The 19,070-nt window shown below is 36.6% G+C and overlaps 1 protein-coding gene across 2 annotated transcripts in view; it reads right to left on the reverse strand.

The window, feature by feature from the left end:
• The window catches only part of JMJD1C (jumonji domain containing 1C), a 323,818-nt gene that overhangs the window by 260,883 nt on the left and 43,865 nt on the right, over window positions 1–19,070 (reverse strand). Inside the window, exon 1 of one of the 2 annotated variants that reach the window (XM_059397498.1) lies at window positions 6,254–6,436. The exons of the other annotated variant lie outside the window; for it this stretch is intronic. Coding sequence (XP_059253481.1) covers window positions 6,254–6,427 — 174 coding nt within the window. The 5' untranslated portion in view covers window positions 6,428–6,436. Of the gene's footprint in view, window positions 1–6,253; window positions 6,437–19,070 lie in introns of those variants that run through there. 2 annotated transcript variants of the gene reach the window in all.

Consider the following 19,070-nt stretch of genomic DNA (forward strand, 5'->3'; position numbering starts at 1 on the left):
CCCTGAAAATCAACACTGAAGTTAATGACAAAGGTCTAAATATCAAATACCAAATAACAAAGAAGATAAGAATGTCATGAAAATACCCCTTACATGTGCTTTTCCAAAAAATGGAACAGAATATCACCACATATATCAGTTAAAATGCTTTTAGTTCCACAGAAAAAAAACGACACAAAGAGACATAAAATAAATTTACTCTTCCAAAATGAAAAATCCCACAGGTAAAAAATCCAACAGTATATTTAGGCTTCAGAAAACAATTTCATCTCCTTGTCAGCTTTGTCCTCAAACTGGCTGACCTTAAAGAATGGAAATAGCTGTGGCAATTTCAGCATCACACACACACACAATACTGTACTTGACTTCATTCTGATTGTACCTAATTAGTTAGGGCCTATCCTTACCCATCAATGTAGCCAAGGAATTCAACCACCTGATTATCTAAGGAATACCATGGCCCACAGTTTAGTCAAACACATAATAGATACTGGGGAAATAACTGCCAAGATACACAACGCCACAAAAGAGAAAAAAAAAAGATACTCAAAATTTATAGTAAATGGTAGTAGGTGAGGGTTATTATTGAGATGGTTAGTATAAAGTATTCATGGAACTTATGACATTCATTTATCATTCCATGAACATTTATTAAATACCTAAGAGTAAATACTAGATGCTGTACTAAACACATAAGGGGACAGAAAATGAGTATGAGTTTGAGAGTTGAAGACCTTCTTTGTACGTAACTTGAAATTGACAAAAGATAATAAATGTATAAACATAGCCTATATGCTTTCAATTACATTGAAATATCGGGACATTTTTACTTTCAAATGCAATGATACCATTATATGAAGGTAAGAACAGAGTTCTCATGGTAAAATGTCCTTTGTCCAATAAAATTAAAAAATTTAAATTTTAAATAAATTTTAAAATTCTCTATTTAAATTAATGGAACCAAATTATGTGCCAGAATATATGTATGACAGGTCAAAAGGAGGAAAAAAAATACCTCTTTTATTTAATTAATTTTACACAGAACATACAAATGACACCATTTATGGAGTGATTACCTTCTTTTAAAACAAGCTAAGCTAGTCATTAAAACTGAAATGGACAATTTATAAGGTACCACTATAGCCACTACTGACAGCTACAATTTACATACTCCTCTTACTATACCATAGTCTTTTGGGACCAATAACAACAATTCAAGAGAGGAGAAAAAAATAGTCTATGTACTCAAATCAGACATAAGTCCTCCTACCTATCAGCTAACCAATTTTCCTAATAGTTAACTCATCCAGGTCATACTGAGCAATGAAGTAAAAATCATTCATTTATTCATTGTAAACAGACCAGAAATTAGCACTATCAATACTGCAAGAACATTATAAATTTCAGACTTACCTAAGACTTACCCTAACAAAATTTATAAGGGTATCAAATGTTACCAATTCAACATGAAACTTGAATGAAAAGATAGCTGAACAAAATCATACTAGGATTAAAACTGGAAAAGGCCTCCTTATACACAAAATCACAGGTCACCTTAAATTTCCTAAATATGAAAATTTTCTTTATATTTAAGACTCGTAAGATCTGCAAAATAACTTCTATCTGCAGGTACAGTTTAGAACAGTTTAAAATCTTGTCACTAAGTGACCACCAGAAAATCCCCCAACAAACAAGCAAAGTATGTGTTTGGTGTGTGAAACAAAATATAATTTTTGTTCCTTTAGGGTAATGAAAAATCTGACATTAAAAAAATATATATACACTTTAAACAGAGTTAGCTTGAAACAATGATGCAATCACCCTAAGCATCAAGGTTAGTGCAAAGATGTCTAGATGGCTGGATAAATAAGTAAACAAAGGGTTACAGGTTATGGATGGGAGTAAAACAAGCAAACAATAAGTCAATTTTTTCTCTTTTATTAGTATGACAATATTATTCGAAGATGAGTATTATGCAACAGTACTTCTCAACAGACAGCTTCCCTTCTATAATGGTATCAGTCTTGCAGAAAATTCTTTAAAAAGTAGGGTAGTGATAACAATCAAAATGTATACCAAAGCAAGAAACTCTTTTTTTTTTTTAAGATTTTATTTATTTATTTGTGAGAAAGAGAGAAAGCCCAAGCAGGGGTAAGGGCAGAGGGAGAAGCAGGCTCCCCGGCTGAGCAAGGAGCCCAATGTGGGACTCGATCTCAGGACCCTGGGATTACGACCTGACCTGAAGGCAGATGCTAAACCAACTGAGCCTCCCAGGGGTCCCAGCAAGAAACTTTCTAAATAATGAGGTAAAAACAAAAACAAAAACAAACAAACAAAACAAAAAAACAACAACAACAAAATCAATACTCTGAGGACTCACAATATACTTCATGTATTTCAACTTCAACAAACTGGTCCTACTGAAAATAAAAAACAGTCAGATAAAGTCTTTTGTTGGTTAATGTAATTCCAATACAGATAACCGAAAAGGTTTACAAGGCATTTTTTAAAAACCACCAAAAATTATGTAAAATTATTCAAGCATAGTCCAGTAAAAATTCTATCAATTAAATTCATTTATTCTAAAGATCAGATAGCGATATTATCACTAAAACTCCTGGCATGAAAAAATACAACTAATTTTAGTCTTAATTTATTTGTATGAAATTATTTATGTTCACAGTGTAAAAGAATATTTTTGCTACCTTGGTATGGTGGGCAGAATAATGCGATTCCAAAGATGCTCATGTCCTACACCATGAAATCTGTGCCAACACTACATTAGATGGCAAAGGAGAATTAAGATTCAGATGGAATCAAGGTTGTTAATTAGCAGACAAGATTATTTTTTATTATTGGGGTGAACCTAATATGATCACGAGGGCACTTAAAAAGTGGAAGTGAGAAGCAAGAAAATCAGAGTGAAAGGTGCCTAGAGCAAGGAATGTGGGATACTTCTTAAAGTCAGAAGAGGAAAAGACATGTATGCTATCTAGAACCTTCAGAAAGAACACAGTTCTATCTTCTCTCGATTTTAGTCCACTGGGTGCCATGTTAGACTTGTCATCTCCGGAACTATAAATAATCAATTTGTATTATTTAAAACACTACTCTGTATTTACAGCAGTGAAAGAACATTAATACACATAGCAACTCTTCATATATAAGATTAAAAATAACTGATTAACTTTTGAGATAAAGTATTCCCAAAACTATTTTTTTAACATTTTATTTATTTTATTTTAAAACAAAGAGAGATAGTGAGAGAGCAAACACAAGCACAGGGGAGCTAGTGAGAGAAAACCAAGTTCCCCGCTGAGGAAGGAGCCTCAGATATGGGGCTCAATCCCAGGATGCTGGGATCATGACCTGAGCAGAAGGCAGACCCCTAACAACTGAGCCACCCAGGTGCCCAACCCTAAACTATTTTCAAGTTCTTATAGTTATTCTTTCAAATCATGGGCCATAAAAACATAAAACTAAGATTTCTAATACATTTGCAGACTCTAAGTTACATATATTTAACTTAAAAAAAAAAAAAGCAAAAACAAAAACACGGGATGCCTGGGGGGCTCAGTCGTTAAGTGTCTGTCTTCCCCCCATGTCCTGAGAAGGAGTCCTGCATGCTCCCTGCTCAGCGGGAAGCCTGCTTCTCCCTCTCCCACTCCCCCTGCTTGTGTCCCCTCTCTCTCTCTCTCTATCAAATAAAGAAATAAAATCTTAAAAAGGAAGTTGATCTGTATTTTTAAAAGAACACAAAAATAACATGTTTAAACTAGCATTTTTCATGTAATTCATAAAGCTCTTTAAAGTTTATTCTTCAATAACAAAAGTCTAAAAGGGATGCCCGGCTGGCTAAGTCAGTGAAGCATGCAACTCCTGATCTCAGGGTTATGAGTTCAAGCACCACCTTGGGTGTAGAGACTGCTTAAAAGTAAAATCTTAAAAAAAATTCTAGAAGGAGAATTATAGTATATTGATGCTAACCTGACCCATGTTTCATTTCATTTAATTTAGGGAATATAAAAGGAAAAAAAAGGAAAATGTAAGAACGCTTGGGAATAACTCTAAAACTGTAGGTTCTAGGCTGAAAAAACACAAGTTACACCACATAAAAAATTTTTCAAATAAAGACTTGTAGACAAAGGAAAACTGCTGGAGGGGCATCTGGCTGGTTTTTTAGTCCCAAGAGCAAGCACCCCTTGATCCTGGGGGTGTGAGTTCGAGCTCGACAATGGGTGTAAAGAATGCTTAAATAAAATTAATTTTTTAAAAAAAGGAGAAACTGCTAGAGGTTCACATAGTTATGGTTCAAAATGCATTTTTATATAAAATTTGTATATGGTAAAAAGCAACTATTAAGGACACAATTCAACAAGTTTTAATACATACACCCTTGTAACTGTCAAGATACAAAACACTTCCATCACCTGAGAAAATTCATCCCTGTTCTTTCTAGTCCCTACCACCATCCACATATACTTTTCATTTTTAAATACCCAGCTTAATATTTTGCCTTTTACAAATGCGATAAACATAAATCCATTCTTTATATCATTTAAATTTCCATGCAAGAAAGTTAATATATTTAACTGATAACTTGAGTGTCATGAGTGATACTCATAATTTAAAACTACATTTCCTTAATTTTCATTAACCTATTAAAATCAAATGCTGTGGAAAACAAAATATCATTCCAGGTTTGCTCCAAAGTAATTTTAAAATGCTAAGTCATAATCCAACTAGCTTCCACATGAAAGCCAAGACATTATTGTATCACAGTAAAAGGAAGAGAGAGAAACTCAGGACATGCCTTTTACACAAAAAGGTTACCAAATTGACACAGTCTACAGAATCATTAAGACAAGAAATTTTTTTAAAGATTTGCTTTTTCTTCTTTACAGTGAAAATAACCAAGCAAAATCTTCAAAATTAGCCTTTTTCTGCTTATTTCCTATTAGAAATACCTATTAGCAAAACAAGCCCATTTTGCAATGTCAAGTCAACATTACTACACACCCAGTGAAACCATACCAATGAGTACAGTCATGAAACAGGGGTTCACAAAAGCAGTCAGAAACCAAGAAAAATATTAAAATAGATATGCACATGTATAGATAGATATTAAAGTGTATTTGAAAATGTAAACTCACAGATATACAAAAGGAAAGAAAATATTACCGTGTTTGAAGTTTTCAGTAAAAAATTAAATACCCCGAGGCACTACCAATAAATTTCGTGGATTATATACTCCCAAATCAACCTGGCGAAGACTAGTCAATGCCTACTCTGCCCCTTCCAACCTGTCCCCAAGGGAAAATGTGCGTGGAACCCTATCAAGAGCATATCCCTTCTTGATATGGTGCACATTCCCACATTACTGAAAGAAAATATTGGCAGTATCATATGAAAGGAAAAGAAAGCAAAGAAAAAGACCCTTAAGGTTCGGCAGGGCATAACATTTTAATTTATAATATTTCTTGTTTCATTTAAAATTGTATATGATTTTAAAAATACTATTCACTTTCTAAAAAACCACAACCCCACAGAAAAACAAATGGGAGGAAGAATGGGAGGGGTTAATTTCTATGACCCTTCAAATAAAAAAATTTCATTTTCATCGTTTCCAGTTAGAATTACAAGCATCTGTTTAAAGAAAAAAAAAAAAAAAAGGCTGCATCAAGATGCCACCACTCACACAGCCTTTGCCTGGGAAATGCACACGAATCCCAGGACTGCCTGAAACACCACAGAGGTGTCTCTTTGCTTTTCTCCCTCCCCTTCACCAACCTTACTGCCTAAGTTTTAATTCTCTAACCCCTGGAATAGTGAGACTTTTTCAAGGAAAGAGATGTTGGTGAAGATGGCCCCCTACCGCCACCAGTGGTGTGTGTTCTGTCCGCCACCCCCCACCTGCCCCAGCGGCACTGGCTCACAGCCCCGCCTTTCGGCAAGGTCTCCACGGCCACCGCAGGGGCGCTGACCCCCTCCCAGACGGCGGCCAAGGGGCCTGGAGGGGGCCGGGGAGAAGCCCAGGAGTCCTGCTCTGGCACCGCTCCACGGGGGAAACTACTCAGGAGGACGTGGGAGCTCCCAGCAGGGGATGAGGGCAAAGCAGCGGACCGTTCCAAAGAGGGGCGTGACCGCCAGCTGGCCCGGCTGCGCGAGGTGCCAGAGGTAACCAGACAAGGTGCTGCCGGAGACAAGCAGTGCGGGTGCGGGTTGGGAGATTGAGGGGCACTCGCTCTCTTACCGCCAGGTCCGGATTGCGGCTGTCCCTGTGTGACACAGCTCGGATGACCCCCGCTCGCCAGCCCCGCCAGCAGCGTCCACTCTCTCGGCACTCGGGCCGAGCCTCCTCGCCGACAGCCACGCACAGGAACCGCTTCCCCACCAGTTCCAGTCGCGTCTCCACCGCCATAGCCATCACTGCTGAAGCAGCTGCTGCCTCCTCCACCGCAGGGGAACCAGTGAAACCCTGTTCCTACTGGCAGCCCATGCGAAGGAGAGCGGACTGGGGGTCGGCTGCAGCCCCGCGAGCAAGCGAGCGCGGACTGGGGGGCGCACCGGACGCTCTGCCCAGAAGGGCACAGCGACCTCGGTCACTCACAGTCCTCAACACTCCCCCAGACTCCCCGACCAGCAGCCTCTCTGACTGTAGCTACAGACACACACGTACACATACACACACAAACTGACAGAAATCCCCACACCCCTGTCGCCGTCGGAGGCCCTGAGGCAACCCTGGCCGCTGCCGCTACCTCACCGTGGACAGTACTACTCCGCCTCCCCATCCACTCGCAGGCTAGAGCGCCGAGCGTCTCCTTCCGCCGGCGCGGGCGGGGGCAGGGAGCCGCGGGAAAGGGTCGGAGGAACCACCACAGACGGAAAGTAGTACCTGACGACGCTGCCAAGGGGGCTGTGGGGCCAGCCAGGCTAAGAAATAAGGAGCAGCGTGGGATAAAGGAATGCTCTCCCTTGGTAACACTATTTAGAGTATTTGAGGGTCACCTCTCTATTCGCCGCTCCCTCAGAAGTATATATGGGGGGGGGGGCGCTGAGGCGAAAGTGAAGCATCCTGGTTCCACCCTGGGTCACAAAATAAACTCCAGGTTAAACCCTGCATCTCTGAAGCTATGTTTCTCAGAACACATAGTGCCCGCCACCCGAATTAGTCCAAATTTCACCTGAAACAACAGTCCCAGCAGCAAATCAGAGCAACGCTTTCCACTAAAAACAAAGCAGAGCAAGACTTTCCACTGAAAACAGTCACTGCAGAACAGTACATGACTCCAAACGAAAATGAGGAAAACACTGTCATCCTTTCATCCTTCCTGCTTGCAACGATACCAATTGCATGTTTCAACTTTGCTTCAGAGATTTATACCTCCCTATTGCTTTGTTGTAAGAAATGTCAAAAGCTCTGTTGAGGGCTTCTGTCAGTGTCCCTAAAATCTAGTTTCTGGGCCAATCTGAGTACTTTCAGTACTAGTACATTCCTCAAACTCTCTCGTCGTATAAAAACAGGGCTAAAGGCTCCAGATTCCGTTATTAGAGAATATCATGGAAAGAAAGGGTTTTTAGCCAATCACAATTCAGTAAAATAAGTAATGTTTACTTTCCATCCAACCACAACAGGGCTTTGTATTGCCTACACCTACAGATCTCAAATTTGGAATGATTACTCCTTACTTGATCCAATTTTCGAATTCTTCTAAATCAAACCTAATTTTTACATGTCTGTGAGCAGTTCAATTTCAGACATATATTATAGTGTTTTTAAAAGGTAGTTTTAAAAATCCCAGTCCCGTGTTGTTTTGTTTTTCAGAGCCACTAATGACCATAATCAACTCCAAAAATCTTTCTAGCCTAATAAAAACGTATTCTAAATTTTGGTTTCTAAAAAAATAAATAAATAAATTTTGGTTTCTTAGAGATTTTCCTAAACCTCTACTCCAAAAAAATTACCTTTTAAAAAATTATTATTATTTTGAGAGTGGAGGGTAAGGAGGGAGAGAGTATCTTAGGCAGGCTCCACGTCCAGGGTAGAATCAACTGCACACTCATCTCATGACCTAAGCCAAAATCGAGAGTGGGTCACTTAACCGACTGAGCCTGCCAGGCACCCCCACCCAAATATTATCTTTTAAAGGAGTTTACACTAGTAATCTGAATATTTAAAATAAACTTGAGGTTTTTATCTTTCTTAGAACACCCAAGACAACCCGAGTTGTCTTAAGTAGAAAAAACGTGATCACTGCAAATAGGTTATAAAAGAAAATAACAAGGAGGACAGATTTTAATCATCATGATCTAATTTTGCTGAAGAGCAAATAGGAAATTGTAATAGATAAAGGAAAACCATGTCCAGAAATGCATATTGGCAAGTTCAGAAAAAAATTTAATTTCACTTATGCAATTTTATTTCCAGCCCCACTCTTTCAGTGCATACTTAAATCATCTTGAGATCTACAGAATAAGATTCCTAAAAAACTCAACTTGAATTAAGAAACCAGTAAAATAATCTGCTGAAAATATGGAAGAAGAAAAAAATAAGATCTGCATTGATACCAAGTTATCAGTGATTTGCTTTGTCATCTTGAGTACCACACAATTGTTACAGAAATTGCCCGCTTCCTAGTCTCAGTAATATTCTAGGACCAAGTAAGAAAATATAGTCGCTTAAGAGTTTAAAATAACACTCTTATTACATAAATCCCACTCACTAAATTATATATTTGGAGTATTGACTGTCGGGTTGCCTTACACAAAATTGCCACCTGATTTCAATTTTTATAGGTAAATTTCTAAACGGACTTCTAAGAGCCCTCACTACATGCTGAGTGCTGTCCTCAGAAGTACTCTGAAAAGCACGTAAATCCACCAAATCAATCAAAATATTTCAAGTGCGGAAGGCCATATATCTTCATATCATCTTCAATCAAATGTCTTATATTCTTACTACTGTATTCCAAATAGTGTTCTATGAATCTCCTGACTATGGCCAATGACAACCAATTACAAGAAAAAGAAAATCACAAATTTGTGGGTATTTTGCCTCTGGAGGAACCTGAAGAATATTTTTTTTTACTGTAGAACAAAAAGGCCTTAAAGGATTTTTGTTTGCTTGCTGGCATATTTTGCTTTGTTACAAGGACTGTTTATACTGTTTTGCCAGCAAATCATAACTCTAAGTAACATGGAATTAAGATAAATTTAAAAGTTCTATTTGAAACCTTAGAATATTTGTTTGTTCAATTAGTTCTTTTACATGCTTTACTTTTATAAAGATCCTCAGAAAATGCATTAGTCAATTTTTTTTAAAGTTACAGAATTTTTCCCTATATAGGCACAGTGACACAAAAGTATTTAAAATGACTAGGTTTACTTACAGAAGCGGAAAAATTAAAAACATAGACTAGATCTTATATTTTTTCCATACCCACAGGTAATAGGTACTTTAAATACATACAACCCTTTCAATTCAAGCAAACCTCATACATCAAATATCTTTATATAAAAGATACATTGTGGGGCGCCTGGGTGGCTCAGTGGGTTAAGCCGCTGCCTTCGGCTCAGGTCATGATCTCAGGGTCTTGGGATCGAGTCCTGCATTGGGCTCTCTGCTCAGCAGGGAGCCTGCTTCCCTCTCTCTCTCTGCCTGCCTCTCCATCTACTTGTGATTTCTCTCTGTCAAATAAATAAATAAAATCTTTAAAGAAAAAAAAAAGATACATTGTGAGATTATTGTTTTTTTAAAAATCCACAAAAATGTATTCATAAAAACTATTTTTAAAAACATGACCTACAAAGGAAGGAATTATATTCATTATAACGTTAAGGGTCATAATTACCCACTTAACTATCAATAATTAGTAGTTCATTAAGTTTAGTTTCAATAAGCAAACAGCCTACTAGCTGTAAATTTTTCACTTTTTGATTTGGTGTAGTTAAAGGAAGGGCCAATTATCTACTCTCTTAAATACCAGTATTTTATGTCATTATAAGTACCTATTATAAATAATATAAAAACGCAAAGAGATAAAAGATTAATGCATGTATCTTATAATAATATTAGCCACCATTTATGGGACATTACAACGCCTCAGACACTAAACTAAGTACTTTATACCTGTAATCTTATTTTATTTATTTTAAAGATGAAGTTACTCACCTAAGCATACACATTGAAGAACTGGGATTCAAAATTAGGCCTTATGATTCCAAAGCAGCCTGCATTATGCTAAATTGTCACTTAAAAGAAACATGAAGGTCAGTCGCCAAGTTGCCACCTCCTTATTAACACAGGCTATTCATAACTCATTTGTTTATTTAACACTTATTATGTGTCTCATATCCTGCAAGGTTCTGTCTTTGAGTAGCTCACAGTGTAAGTAGAAAGACAGACAATAGAAATACTTCAGTTTGATTATTTAAGGAAGCATCAATAGAATGGCATAAAAGATAAGTGCATTTTAACAATTTTCAAATCTACTATAACTTGAGGCTTTTATTAATTGTCAGTGTAATGACTAGATTGGGTTATGAGGTCTTTATATACAGGCACATCTAGGAACTCTTATTAAAGTCAATATTACAATGAAGAAAGCCACGGTAATGTGTTTAATAAAGCACTTCTGGGTGTGAAAAATAGAGTTTTAAAAATCAAAAATAAGAATAAAAAAATAAAGGAAGTCAAAAATTTCAACTGAATTATTCAAATAGAAGACCAAGAATAGAATAAAAATAAGTTTGTTACTGTCTTTATCACTAAACCTTAAGTAACCTCCATTTAAGTATTTCCCTAAACACTTATTTAAACTGAATTCTTAAACACTTACTTAAAATGAATTCCTTGATCACATTTATTTATTTATTTATTTAGAAGGATTTATTTATGTGACAGAGAGAGACAGCAAGAGAGGGAACACAAGCAGGGGGACTAGGAAAGAGAAAAGCAGGCTGCCTCCTAAGCAGGAAGCCCAATGCAGGGCTCGATCCCAGGGGACCCTGGGATCATGACCTGAGCCGAAGGCAGACACCCAACAATTGAGCCACCCAGGCACCCCAATAACTTTTATGATAATGATAATATAACTCAAATGTCACTTCCTAAAGAAAGCCAGCTCTGATTCCAAGCTTTTAGAATCCCCTACTATGGCCTTTCTGAACATTTCCGATTTGTCTTAGTGCTTACCACAAGTGTTTTTATACCATTTATAGTATAATTGTTTTGTATTTGTCTCCGTTGGTAGAGTATATGCTCCAATAAAGTCAAGAACAATGTACTTTCCACAACTATACTCCCAGTATCAACTAAGCTTTGAGCAGTGTAGATACTCCATAAATGGCATCAAATCAATTAACAAATAAAACACAATGTAACTTTTTATAAATCCAACCAAATTAAGATCAAATCATAAATCAAATCATAAATCAAAACTCATAAATATGAGTTCTTGTTCTTCCTAAAGAGTTATTCATTGCCTTTAAAATAATGGCTTCTACACATTATTTCATTTAATTATGGAGATACAACATAAAGCCTTCATAAAACTCGGGACTTCCCAAGAAAGCACAGTTGTTCCTGGGGATCATTTCTAAAGTATAGACATGAAGAAAAAGTTACAATTCATAAGAAAAACATTCATTTCATTACCAACCAATCTGATGCAAACCTAAAAATGATCCTGAATATGTATCTAAAACACCAGTCTATTCTTAGTATTGTAAAGAGAACAATCTCAATTTCTTTGATGAAGCCCATGAAAACATAATTTTCTCAGTGTCCTCTTGGTGACATGTGGAATGAGGACAGAAAATGAAGAAAGGAAAGTAGAAAGAAGGAAAGGAAAGAGAGAGAAAAACAATCTCCACTTAGCCTTTTAACTGTATGCTCTCTGCTTTTGTTACGCAGTTTCCAATTTATATTCTGGCTGCACAGGAAACTACCACTTCTTATGGACATTTTCTTTTGCCCTTTTTTTTTTTTTTTTTAATTTATTTACTTGACAGAGAGAGAGTGAGAGAGGGTATACAAGCAGGGAGTGAAAGAGGGAAAAGCAGGTTTTCCGTCAAGCAGGGAGCCCGATGCAGGGCTGGATCCCAGGACCCTGGGACCATGATCTGAGCCAAAGGCAGACAGACGCTGAACAACTGAGGCACCCAGACATTTTCTATTAAAAATAAAACTTTAGGGGCACCTGGGTGGTACAGTCCATTTTTTAATTTAGAAAGAATGCACAAAACATTGGAATTTTCCTAATCTCCTAAAATAAGGAGCTACGAGCAAGAATGAAGTAAACTGCCTTGAACTCCAATTGAGCATTCAGGAAGATCTTCCTGGGGTTTCCATTTTTTTTTTTTTTCCATCATCCCTCTCATAAATGCTTCAACTATTAACTACTATAAAAATATGCTACATGGCAGTCAGCATTTTGCATCTTCAACTGCTATATTAGCTCTTTCATGTATGAACAGGTTAGGTTCCTAAAGGGTTATGTTCCTATTGTTCTCATAAGATTTCACTTAGCCACATATTAGTTGTAACAGACCTTAAAGTTCTAAAGAATACTACTTCTGCTCATGTCCATGAGAAGTAATTAAGGAAAGAACTTCTATTCTTACACTTAAAGCTATAAACAAGGGAAAGTCAAAGTAAAATCTAAGCTAAAAATACTGACACAAAACCTCAGCATGCTATCTATACTTCTTCCTCAAATATGTTCTTCCCCAAAGATGCAGCTAGATTCTACATAATGAAGGAACTTTTTGATCAAGAACATACAGCTCTGAGGCACATTTCTCAAATTAATGACATCTGGCTTCAAAGAAACCAAAACAAAACAAGATCTAGCAGTAAAAATATAGGGAATCTTTAGTCATTCTTTTCTTTGGCACATTCTAGAAAAAGCCACATGATTACATATAATAAGATTTATAACCTACTACAAAACATAAATATGCAGTAAAAATAAATGACTCCATATAAAGGAAAGCATTGTCTTCTAGCTACACATATGCTTCACTACTACAGATAATTTATTTTTTCAATTAAATAGTGTATAAAATAGTGTTCTAATTCCAAGGCCTGTGTTCACAGAAGCTCACAGGAAGAGAGGCCTTAGATTTTTCCCTTAAAATAACAGCTGACAAATATGAAAACCAGACCTAAAACAACAAAAAAAAAAAACCTTAACTACAAACTTAAAGTTGAAATCAATATCTCCCAACCATTCTACTACTCCAGGACACATTTTTATATTATTGAACATTAAATGGCCAAGAGAAATACTCAAAGGCTAACCAACTCCACTTTTCAGAAAATACACAAACACTTAGGTTACCACTAGTCAATTCCCATCCCATACAGCCCTTCACAAATGGATGTTTTAAGATGTATATCCCAAATGTAGCAAATTAGAAATTAGCAGTCATATAGTATAATCAAAGAACAGGAGTCAAACAAGTCGAGGTTACTTCTACCACTAATTTTGGACAAAACTTTGCTTCTTTAGCAATAATATATAACATTTAGAGGCTAATATAATCTTTAAGGTTCCTAAAAGCTTGCAATTACAACTTCTGAATAATTCATCAAGTAGCAAAGTATCCTCTCCTGTCATATGGTAGTTTCAAAGCTAAAAAATATTAAAGGATTGACAAAAGTAATCTTGCTTTAGGAAAACAAATATGTTTAGCCAGAAAGGTTCTATCTCAAAGGTCTCACAGAAGACAAATATATTGATCATTAATACATACATACAAATAGTACAGGCCAAAGGACTTCCCAATTAAACAACAATTTTTGAACAACACTGTAGAATTGCTTCCTTTGCTCTCTAAATTTGCTTTAAAGCTATCATATTAATCTACCAGAACTAACTTCAGATGAAGGAATTTTTGAGATTCTCTGCATTACAAATAAGCTTTATATCTGAAACCTTTAATTTGCATGCCTTATGTTCTTTGGTTATAACACCTAAAAGTCCTTTTTTCAGTTATTTTAATTGCAAAAATTATTTTAAAACAATTGTTTCATTTGATTTTAAATCTAAATTTACATGGATGTTTATGTCCCTACTTGCAATTTGCTTTTAATATTCACAAGTTTTTAAAATTTTACACAAATATGTTGGTATCTTTATGTTTCCACCTTATATCATGCTAAGAAAATATGTAGGTATTCTTTTATATTTTCTTCTAGTAGTTTTATAATTCAAATTTTCATAATCCTTTCAAAATTAGATGATAATATCTACTCCTGATGGAGGGACAGGAAATACCCTGGCCCCAAACAACAGAGGTCTACTGTTAGTGGGGGAAAAGCAGGATTACTAGGAAGAGAGGGAAACAGAACCTGCCTACAATTAATGTTGGTCTAGGACAAAAGATATGCTCCATGCTTACCACTATAAGGCAAACTAGCTTCCAGTATAAAAAAAAATTAAAGTGCTCATAGATAGCCTCTCTGAAGTACAGATATATAAGTAAGGCCTAAGGATTTGGTGAAATTAAAAAAAGCATTGAGTTAAAACTTCTCAGCAAATCAACCTCCACCCATTAAGCACAAAATGATGATAGAAGTATTTAAAATTGATGATGCACTGAATATAACCAAAGCAAGGAAACCCCATGTAAACCCAATCAACACCAGGCAAGACTGGTTCAAACCCATGCACAAACAACTTAGCAGAACAAGAGTCATACCCATTTCTTAACACAAGTACTATGTACTTCAATCTCTACTATCCTGCAAATGAGAGCTGACATTCAATCAAAAAGCATGAATTTGGTCATAGGGGTGATTTCCCTGGTCCCCAAGGCAATACATGCATATTGAGATTACCACTGCCTTTTCTATAAGTTGTATAAAAATATCTCCTTAAATTCTTTTGTTTGCATCATTCCTTCAAATAAAGTAATTTGGTAAACCACCCTCACCCTTCCTAAATTTTAAGCTACACAAAATCTCAAGGGCAAACAAATCATTCAGGAGACAAAATAGTCAACAGAAGCAGACTAAAATATAACTAAAATGTTGGAACTATCAGCCAATGAATTAAAATAATTATTAATAATGAAGGATCAAATGGAACAGGCTAGCAATAGATATGATCAGATGGCAAATATCATTGAGACTACAAAAGCTGAACAGAAAAGCTAAAAGAGTCAATCTGAGGGATGCCTGGGTGGCTCAGTGGGTTAAAGCCGCTGCCTTTGGCGCGGGTCGTGATCCCAGGGTACTGGGATCAAGCCCCTCATTGAGCTCTCTGCTAAGCAGAGAACTGGCTTCCTCCTCTCTCTCTGCCTACCCCTCTGCTTACTTGTGATCTCTGTCTGTCAAATAAATAAATAAAATCTTTAAAAAAAAAAAAAAAGAGTCAATCTGAAATGCTAAAGACCGAGAAATTCAGTAACAAAATTTTAAAAAGTCTTTGACAGGTTCAGCAACAGACTTGACACAGCTGAGGAAACAATCAATGAACTTGAAAATTGGTCAAGAGATTATCAAAGCTGAAATTAGATACGAAAGAGTGGGAAAAAAATCTACACAAACAGAACAGGAGGGAACAATTTCCAAATCATTTTTATGATGCCAGCATTACTCTGAAAACAAAATCAGACAAAGAAATCACGAGAAAAAAATTACTATAGATAATTATCCTTCACAGATGCAAAAATTCTCAACAATAAATCACAATAGGGATTTATTCCAGGAATACAAGTTGACTCAACATTAAAATTAAAAGATCATTCAATATAATCACCAGGTTAACAAACTAAAGAAGAAAACTATGGTGGCATGAACAAATGCAAAAACTAAGCATTTAAGAAAATTCAACCCCTATTTATGATAAACTTCTCAGCACATCAGGAATAGAAAGGCACCTATACAACCTGATGAAGTGCATTTACTAAAAATTTACTGCTAACATTAGAGTTAATAATAAAAGATTCAATGTTTCCCCCTAAAGATTCAGAAGAAGGGTATCAGCTGTCACCACTCCTACTCAATAACATACTCAAAAATCTAGAACATGCAATAAGACAAGAATAAAAAGAAAGAAAAGGCATACAGTTGAAAAGGAAAAAATAAACCTGCCTCTATTTGCAGATGGCACATCTGTCTGTATCCATTCATGAAGAATCTTCAGAAAAAGCTCCTAGAGCTAATAAGTAAAGTTAGCAAGGTTGCAAAATATAAGATCACTATGTAAACATCAATTGTATCTCTATACACTAGGGGAAAAAAAGGAAAATCCAAACTTAAAAACAGCACTGTTTATAACAGAACCAAAAAAACATAAAAATATATATAAATGTAATAAAATATATGCAAGATCTCTATGCTGAAAACTACAAAGTACTGAAGAATGAAGACCTAAGTAAGTGAAGTGATATACCATGAGCATGTGTTTGTAGACTCAGTGCTCCTCAAATTCACCAACAAATTCAAAGTAATCTCAATCAAAAGAAAAGTAAACTTTTAGGGGGCGCCTGTGTGGCTCAGTAAGTTAAGCTGCTCAGGTCATGATCCCAGGGTCCTAGAATTGGGTCCCACATCTGGCTCCTTGCTCAGCAGGGAGCCTGCTTTTCTCTGTGCCTATGCCTGCCACTCCACCTGCTTGTGCACTTGCTCTCACTCTCTCTCTCTGTCTGACAAATAAATAAAATGTTTAAAAAAAAAAGGCAATTTTTTTTATCTTGACATCAAGGATTTGGTTCTAAAATCAAATAAGTAAGTAAGGCAAAGGAACGGAAACAGCCAAAACAATTTTAAGAAAAAAAACTGGAAGACTCATACTATCTTACCTCAGGACTATCCTATAAAGATACATAAATCAACTCAACAGGACATCAGCAAAAGAGTAGATAAATGAATATTTAAAAAGAATCCAAAAATAGACCATGTATATACAGGCAATTGAGTCTTGACAAAAATAAAAATGCAATTCAGTGGAAAAGGATGGCCCCATCAACAAGTGGTTCTAGAACAATTAGACATCCACATGCTCCCCTAAATATCTCATATCATATACTAAAATAAACTCAAAATGATAGAGCTAGATGTAAAATATTAGACTAAAAAAGTTTCAGAAGAAAATATAAAAAACTCATGACACAGGGTTAGGCAAAGATTTTTAAAAATCTGTAAAGTTTATAAAATCAAAAATTGAACACTAACATTAAAAACTCCTCTCCAAAGGTTACAGACTGCGAGAAAATATTTGCAAAATCTGTTATCTGATAGAAGACTGGTATCCAGAATATTTAGAGATCTCTCAAAATCCAGTAATAAAAAAAAAATTTTTAATGGGCAAAAGATCTGAACAGACACATCATCAAAAAGCAACATGAAAAGATACCCAATATCATTAGTTACTAGGGAAATGTGAAGCACAACTCTTTGTGTGAGATACTATTACATATCTATCAGGATGAGTAAAACTAAAAGAAAAATAAAACTGCCCATATAGATATTGAGGAGTATAAGGAGCAGTTGGAACTCGCATACTGTGGTAGCTCGAAGGAGTGTGAAATGGTACAGCCACTTTGCAAAACACTTTAGTAGTTTCTAAAACTAAGTTAAACAGACACTTTTCATATAATCCAGCAATCCAACTCTTAGTTATTTACCCAAGTGAAATAAAAACCCATGTTTACACAGAAACCTATTCTCAAATGTTTGTAGCAGTTTTATTTATAACTGCCAATAGCTGGATACAACCAGCTCAACAGAAGAATTAAGAAACTCCAAAATGCTACTCAACAATAAAAAAGAACTGAGTATTCATACTAGCAATAATAGGGATGAACCTCTGCAGTTCAGGGATCCCCAAAGCCACCCTTAGATTCAATGATTTACTAGAAACTGATGAAACTCAAAAGAGCTGTTTTATTCATGGTCACAGTTTATTATAGCAAAGAGACACAGATTAAAACCAGTAAAGGAAGAGGGATATGGGACAGGGTCCAGGAGACACCAAGCTTCCAGTTGTCCTCTCCCAGCAGAGTTGCAGAGACAGCACTTATATCTCACATCTCCCAGCAAGAATGTTTAATAGCATGCATAGAGTACTGGCAACCAGTGGAACTCAGCTGAGGCCCAGTGTTGAGCATTTTTATCAGGGGTCTGACACGTAGGCAGGACTGGCCACCTGCACAGCTGACCTTAGCCTCCAACTTCTCCAGAGGTCAAGCTGATACTACACTGCACAAAGTCTCCACTACCTTTTCAGCCACACTGTCAACACAGACAACATGGGGTGGCCAAAGGCCCTCATGTAAGCAAAGACCCTCTTATCAGGCAGGATATTCCAAGGGCTTAGAGGTTACCTCCCAGGAGATGAGCAGGGGCCAAATGTTAGGCAGCTGAGTTGCCTATTCTTTGAGCAACTGAGGTGTTTTAATCAAAACGACACTTCTGACACCAAATTTATCAGTTTTTTCCTCACACAATCTAATTCTCTAACTCTCCAGATACCACCAGGCATCCTACAATTCACTTCCATTCTGACAGTAACAGTTCAGTCTGCATCAGACTCCTCAGGCTTTTGGGTCAGTCCCACAAGACTGCCCTCACTTCAGACGCCAGTCACAAGTATTGCGTCCCTAGGTTACACATACTTCTGTTTGACTTGGCTACAAGGCGGAGGTGAAACCCCATCTCCCTTTCAGTTCAGTAACTTGCTAGAACAGCTCATAAAATTCCAAAGAATATTTTATTTACTATTATCAATCTATTAAAAAGGACACAAACACACACCCAGATGAGAAGGTACACAGGGCAAGGTCCATATGGGTCCTAAGAACAGGAACTTCTGTTTCCATTGAGTTGGACTATGCCACCCTACCAGCAAGTGGATATGTGAACCAACTGTAAATATCTCCAAACCCCATTGTTTAAATGGTTTTATTTAGGATCTGCTACATAGGCACAATTGTTTAAATCACTGGCCACTGATGACTGAACTCAATTTCCAGCCATTGTGCCCTCCATAAAGGTCAAGGGATGGGGCTGAAAGTGCCAACCCTTTAATCACATGGTTAGCAACCAGGTGGCAACC

This window comes from Mustela nigripes, chromosome 4, assembly GCF_022355385.1.
Source record: "Mustela nigripes isolate SB6536 chromosome 4, MUSNIG.SB6536, whole genome shotgun sequence".
Taxonomy (NCBI): domain Eukaryota; kingdom Metazoa; phylum Chordata; class Mammalia; order Carnivora; family Mustelidae; genus Mustela; species Mustela nigripes.